Source organism: Sabethes cyaneus, chromosome 1, assembly GCF_943734655.1.
Source record: "Sabethes cyaneus chromosome 1, idSabCyanKW18_F2, whole genome shotgun sequence".
Classification (NCBI taxonomy): domain Eukaryota; kingdom Metazoa; phylum Arthropoda; class Insecta; order Diptera; family Culicidae; genus Sabethes; species Sabethes cyaneus.
The window spans coordinates 6977319-6984736 of record NC_071353.1 but is presented as its reverse complement, the minus strand read 5'-3'; the positions used below and the strand labels follow the sequence as shown (position 1 = coordinate 6984736).

The 7418-nt window shown below is 41.1% G+C and overlaps 1 protein-coding gene across 1 annotated transcript; it reads right to left on the bottom strand.

The window, feature by feature from the left end:
• Positions 1-265: 265 nt before the first annotated feature.
• On the bottom strand, positions 266-1343 carry LOC128740548 (glutathione S-transferase 1-like). The gene has a single exon (XM_053836099.1). It carries the CDS (start codon positions 948-950, stop codon positions 324-326), a length of 627 nt encoding a protein of 208 aa, XP_053692074.1. The 5' UTR covers positions 951-1343; the 3' UTR covers positions 266-323.
• Between the last annotated feature and the right edge of the window lie 6075 nt (positions 1344-7418).

Below are 7418 nucleotides of genomic sequence, written 5' to 3'. Positions count from 1 at the left end.
TACGCTCCCCCGTTCCGCCGGGGGAGCCACCATCGGTGCCACCCCCGACACAGCCAGTTGTACAGATTAGCCGATAGGAGGAACCAAAAATTTTAACCCGCTGACGCGCAAGCCAATTTTTTTAAAAGTATTATTTGTTATCTAATGTTTTAAGTCCACTGAAGCGGTCAGAGAGCGTGCGTGAGGGTGTGTGAGTGTGCGTTTGCGAGTATACGAATTCGAAGTGCAATCGATGAAACCAGTGACAAAGATAAGCTGTAAATAAAAACCGTATTTTTAATTTAAACTTTTAATGACAAACAACAGCGATTACACTCTACTAGCTAGCTAAAAGTGCCGAATGCCTTGGCCCCTTCTTCGTTGATTTCGGCACCTGGGGCGACATTGTTCATGTGTTTATACCACTCACTTACGTTTTGATAACGCTCCAAATCAAATCCGAGTGCGTTCATGGTAGCAATCGTGGCCAGCATGCTGAGGTCAACAATCGTCATGTTTTGGCCCGTTACGTAAGATTGCCCTTCGAGAAACAGATCCAGCATCCGAACGGCATGCTCCAGGGCGCCCATCTTCTTGAGATCGCCTTCCAGCCCTCCGAAAACCTGCTCATGGTAATACTCGGAAAATCGATGATACAGGATGCACGCATCGAAAAACATTCGCTCGTTAACCTTCGCCCGTTTGGCCGGATCCTTAGGGTACAAATTGTCGTTCTGGCCGTACTGATCCACCAAATAAATTTGAATCGCTCTGCTCTCCCACAGGACCAGGCTCTTGTCCTTTAACGTTGGAATGCTGTACTGCGGACTGACCCGTTCGTAGTCTGGCCTGCGCGGTTCATCTTTCGTGACGTTCAACTCCATCAACTCCAACTCGACACCGACGGCCAGTGCGGTCATCTGAACGGCCCGTGAGGGTGCCGACTCCCGGAGATAGTAGAGCTTCGGCATTGTGCGAGGGTGTAAACGCGAATTTCTGTTTTATTGTATTAACTCGTACGAGAAAAAAACTTGCTGCGCGATAGTCATCCACGAATGAACTGAACGTGCGATTAGCTTAGTCTAGTCGACTCTCGACTCTGCCTGCCTGCATACTGTCGATGCCGATGGTTGAAGGTTATTCTTGATGCTCGACGCTCCAGCCAATCGGTACACTGCTGCTGTGGTAGAGCCGGATACTTTCGGTCTACATTCTCAGCACCATAAAACATGCAAATTTATGCGTTGGGTACGCGTTTTGAAGGTTCTAGTTGTGCAACCGCTCCGTCGTACTAAGTTCTAGTAAGCACGCAAATGGAGATGTTGGTCCAAAAATGGAAACACTCCCTCTGGGTGATTTGCGCTACATTTGGTGGCTTCGAATGCGTAATGAAACGAAGTGACTGCAAAAAGTCGGGCGAGTTTGAACAAGAGAAAAAAACAACAACGACGCTCAAATGATTTTCATATTTCGCGATTCAAGTTTGTCCAGATGTGTTTGTTCTGTAATGAAGCAGTTGAATTTGTTGTTTTTTGGTTTGCTGCGAAGTGTTTTGCTTCTCGGCTGGTTTTGGTTTTGGTCGAACTGCAACTGTCGTGTGGAAGGCGGTTATCTCGCTTGAATTGTACCGCTACGTGCCGCGGCTCCAGCATGGTGAGTGTGTTTGTACGACAGAGTTAGATAAAAATCCTGTTTACTAGGGGAGATTTGCAAGCCGCATTCGGAGGCTTGCAAAGTGATAAGCATCCAACTGATTTCAGTCATGTGCAACGACTGTGATGTTTGGTAACTTTGAGACTCTGCTAAAACACAATTGAATTGTGTTAATTGCTCAGATACACGACCATGTTGAGGAGACGAAGTAAACTGAAATTTTCATGTAATTTTTTGAATTTAACAAGAACTACAATGGGTTTGTAAGAATCTGCGAAGTAATATAAAAAAATCAGAATACTTTGAATGCTTCTTAAGGGAAATCAACATGAGGGAATAACCAGAAGAAAAATTCTATTCCCATTAACGCTTAAAAATACATAATTTTATCTGCTCAATTATTCCTAGTTCCAAATCAATTACCATACTCGTACAAAGCACAGTCGCTGAGCACAGTGGCGCTAGTGTCGTCATATTAAGCGGGTACATTTATAGCAATTCTGTACATGTGTTTATAGCAAACTATTTCGAAATGCACCGTGATTGCACCAGATTGTGACGACGTATGACTACGTTTATGTGATTACAACCCGGAGATTGCACAAATATTGTCCACAAACAGTGATTCAACCAGTCATGTAAAGATACTTTTGTTTCCCCGCCCAGACCCGTAACGTAATTTATACAGTTACATGGGCCCATCTGTTAACTGTGATTTGGTATACATATTTCCATTTCAGAAAAAACAGTGAAGACAAGACTTGACGCATGGTTTACGTAGCACTATCATTAGTTTCGGTGGCCAAATTATAATGGCGGCGGCTAAAGGTTCACCAATCCACACACGTCCGCACGGTGCTCCCCCAGACCGTTATTATAAAAAAAAATGCTCCATGAAAGCGAACCTCACCAGTCGATTCGTGAGGTTGTACTGCATCTCTGGTAAAATTTTCGATATCCTCCTACGGTGGAAATTTTAGTTACGCCCTCTTAAGTGCCGTAAGTACTAAAAACAATGTAAAAACGAGGAAACACTCATTGCAAACCACGTGTTAAACCATCAGTTTACAAAAAAATCTGTAGAAAAAATGCAATACACATTTCAGATACACCATTACATAATCTTTACAGCTACTGGTAAGTCTAGTTTGAAAGTTTAAAGGGCGTAAGTGCATTTTATTGAATATCTAATATGTTAGACGTATAAATTTGACTACTATTAATGTTAGTTAGTTCCGTATAGAAAAGAACAATAAAATTTGTCAAATTTCACCTTCTGGTTAGCACGTATACTAGTTATAGTCATATTCTACTAATTGAATTGTTCCAGTAAGAGGCCTATTTCAATTATATTTCACCTTGGTAGTCAAATCAAAACGTTATATTAATCATCCAGTTTAGTTTAGTATAGGAGATTAGCCCAAAATTAAACGCGATCTGAAGGAAACACCTCGTTTGTAGTAAACACCGCATTAAAACTGCTGTAAACAAACGCCGCTGTCAAGCAAGTGAACTTTTATGATTTCTGTGTAATTTGTGCTATTAATCATAAAATTGATCCAGCAATCAGGTAAGAGAATTTCATTTTCGAGTGTCTTCTGATTTCTGACATGGCTATGGTTCACCCACAAATCAGCCCGATCTTTATTTACTTTTCCTACTACTTTGAAAACCGCGTTCACAATGCCAAGTGATCGAGGAGCAGCAGAAGGTATACGAACAGTGCTTTCCTATACTAAAACAAAATACCAACACTTATTGCGTGTTTGTTCTGAAGAAATCCGCACTCAGCCAGACGTGCCTTGCTATGGTTTTGAATATTTATTGAATTGTTTAATTGAACAATTCAATTTATAGGATATGGTGATACTTGTCAACACTGGCACTAGTACACCTACTACAAGGGGAAATTTGATAAATTGTATTGTTCTTTTCTATACGGAACTAACTAACATTAATAGTAGTCGAATTTATACGTTTAACATATTAGATATTCAATAAAATGCACTTACGCCCTTTAAACTTTCAAATTAGGCCTACCAGCAGCTGTAAAGATCATGTAATGGTGTATCTGAAATGTGTAGAGCACTTTCTATAGATTTTTTCGTGAACTGATGGTTTAACACGTGGTTTGCAATGAGTGTTTCCTCGTTTTTACATTGTTTTTAGTACTTACGGCACTTAAAAGGGCGTATCTCAAATTTCCACCGTAGGGGGAAATTTCACCAGAGATGCAGTACAACCTCACGAATCGACTGGTGAGGTCCGATTTCATGGAGCTTTTCTTTTGATAATAACGGTCTGGGGAAGCACCGTGGTCCGAGGTCCCAATTAGGCATAAGCATAAGCATAGGATACCACCCGTGTGCTGCTACTCCGTTATTGGCCAGAACCGATGAAAATTGCAAAATGATGGCTGGAAAAAGCATACTTGGGACAGCACGTCATTCCTCATTGTGCAACCTTATCAGGTTCCTGCATGCTGATCAATAGCGACGCCTACCACGTTCAAATGCGGGTCCTGGTGAGATGGGAAGGAATGTTAGTCCAATACTTATTGCTACTAAAGACCAGGGAATCCTCTGCATCTTCAAAACTATTTCTGGAAAAAAATTGTTGTTAGTAGATGGGGGGAGCTAGATGGATAATGTAAGTATGTAAGCACTAGTTATATGAGACTAACCTGGTTCGAAAATTTTCTTGTAAAGTCAGTAATTACGAAAATTAAGATATAAAAAATACCTTTTTAACAAATTTAATATAATGCCAATGGTGCTCAAATACAACCATAATTTAATTTATTATATTGAAATAATATCGAAAAATACTATGCATATGCGAGATTTACGGCTCGAAAACTACGTGACAACTTATTATACCTGAAAATAAAAATCAGGGATAATGAAACAAGCCAATATAGTTCCTAAGTTGATTAGCATTTCCTCTTCCCAACGCTAATATTCAGAGATACCCGAGCAGCAGCGAAGAGCAAAATAATATAAAAACAATATCAAACTGTGTTATAATGTTATATTCTATTATTGAATAGATATGGAGATACATTGATAAGACATTTTGTAATTGAGTAGATATTTAAAACAGTAGTTGCAAGATGAGTTTAATAACTGATTTAGTTATCATATCTTATTATGACGTTAAAATGACATTCGATATGTTTCATAAAAAAAATTTTATTGATTAAATAGATTATAGATTATAAATATTTTATAAAATGATTTTTCGATATTTCATATGCTACTGCATTTGTTATTCAATACCTTAATAATACTAAAATATGTTATTCCAAACTCTGAATACAATCATGTTATTGCTTTGTTATTCAAATAACACAAGTAGTTATTCTTTTGACCTTAAAGGAGCAACATTTTGATATTATTTTTTGTTATTTTACCAACTATGTCAGCCAAAACAAGACCATATTTTGATATGTGTTATTCGATTTCTGTAACATATTTTGATATTATTTTGCTCTTCGCTCCTGCTCGGGTATAGCGCCCTACACGCTTACGTCCGAGGTCCCAATTAAGAATGTCAAAACTATGACTAACTACTAATATTTATCAGTAAGAAATAATGTCATTGAGTATCAGTTAAGTTTCGCTCTTATCCATATTTACTGATACCTATTATTTATTCTTACAATTACTAATACGTCGTACGCAGGAAAGCCCTCGATCGCTGGTCACACACCATCGACGATCTTAGGGTGTGCCTTCATCAGCCTCTTTCCTGAAATGACTAGTTCGACCATCAGCAGCAAGCCAGCTCTCAGAAGGATCAGCTCAAACAATTTTACGCTGATCGTGGATTTCGGATGTGCGTGCAGGCACTAAATTTCCTTATCAATAACAATTACCGTTTATTACCTAAGGGTATGAAATGGGGAAGGCAACCAGGAAGAAGCGCCCAACATAGCTCTAGTCATCCCAAACCCCTACCTAGCGCCTCCACGTAGCCATACCTGGAAATAATTCAATTTGTATAATTGAGTAGCCAAGCTAGGAGGTGCGGGGTCGTGCGATTTTCAGTTCCCAACCTTACAAAAGTAGTTTTAGGCAACCATTAAACCACACGACTTTATTTTCAAGTATTATATGATTTAAACTAATATTTTTGGCAAACTAATATTTTCAGCGAGCGAAGTAAGACGCTATATCCTTGGGTAGCTTCGTCAGTTAGTGCTCTGCAGGTTTGAGTTCCCTTGGGTTGTGTTGTATTTAGTTTGAAATTGGCGAAGTTTTGGGATCAGACTATCATATGCAGTATTGAAGTTGCCGCACTCACGCTGTAGATTGACAGTTTTTTCCTCGCCGAGCACTTTTATGTGGAATACCTCTGCCGTTAGCCTCGTCTCCTGGTCGTCGATGCGTGTTATTACTCGGGTGTTATCGAAGCGGAAAAGGTGTCCTTCCTGGATGGAGTGTACGGCAAAGTGTACATAGGACAAACGAGAAGGAAACTGGAAGTAAGGATAACGGAGCACAAAAATGATACCAAGAAGAAAGACGCTAGAACTGGATTAGCCCAACATTATCGGACACACCTTGAGGAAAGGAGCGAATAAGATCTGCATGGAAGCACTCGACTAGTGTCCGCAAGGGCAGCGTAGAAGAAGCAGACCAGGACTCATCCCTTTGTTCTGCCGGACCGACGGGCATGTATACATAAGAAAAGTATTTCGCGAAAAACCTTACGCGGAATGTACCATTTCACGGAAAACCTTTTAGTAAAAACTACCATTTCGCAGGGGTCTTGCTGTCGCTCGTTCGGACCTAACTGAAGGAAAGTAATAGAGGTCAGTAGACCTAGGAAAACAAATAAGCCTAGACAGAAGTGATTTCTGCGGGGGCTGCCCCCGCAGTGGTCTGCACTTTCGATGGCAGGGCGCCGGCAACACTCGCGGCCTGCGGCCGTCTAGCCCTCCATCATCTAGTGTTACTGGTCTTAATATTTTTTGAAACGATGGTTCTACAATTGATGCAGGGACGGTAGGGGAAAGTAATGAAATTTTTGTTAGGGATGGAGGGAAAAGAGCGGAAAGGTGAGGGGGGGGTTCTTGGTAACTACGCTTAACAAGTAGTCGTTGTGACTCCTACCTTTTGTCCAATGCTGGAAGGTGCATGGGTCGAACCAGCTATAATCTGAGATTATAACCGAATTTGAACCCACAACACCCGCCAGGGCATGCGGCTCGCTGGGTCCCATGTACCTTTGAACCACAGAGGCGCTGGAAAAAATATCTATTTATATAAGAGGCTTATGTCTGTACCGAAAACCAGGTGTCTGACAGGACGTCATAAGAGGTTATCGGTAACTAACGCTTTCGTAGCAATGGGTTGTATTCTCACCTCACCGGTCGACTGCTGGACTGCTGGATTGCTCAACTGGTTGACTAGACTGCTCGACTGGACTGGTCGATTAGATTGCTCGACTGGACTGCTTAACTGTGCTGCTCGACTGAACTGTTCGATTCGACTGCTCGATTTAACTGCTTGATTGGACAGATCGATTCGACTGCTTGACTGAACAGCTCGAGTGGACTACTCGACTGCTTGACACATTTGCTTGACTTACTACTCGACCCGACTGCTCGACTTAACTGCACGATTGAGCTGCTCGACTGGACTGTTTGATTCGACTGCTCGACTCAACTGTTCGATTCGATGCTCGATTCAACTGCTTGATTCCACTGCTCGACTAGACTACGCGACTCGACTGCTCGAATGAACTGCTTAACTTAACTACTCGATTGGACTATCCATTTT

Bases quoted from the DNA above. Each gene is read 5' to 3' on its own strand.
- LOC128740548 (XM_053836099.1), bottom strand. From the start codon at position 950: ATGCCGAAGCTCTACTATCTCCGGGAGTCGGCACCCTCACGGGCCGTT.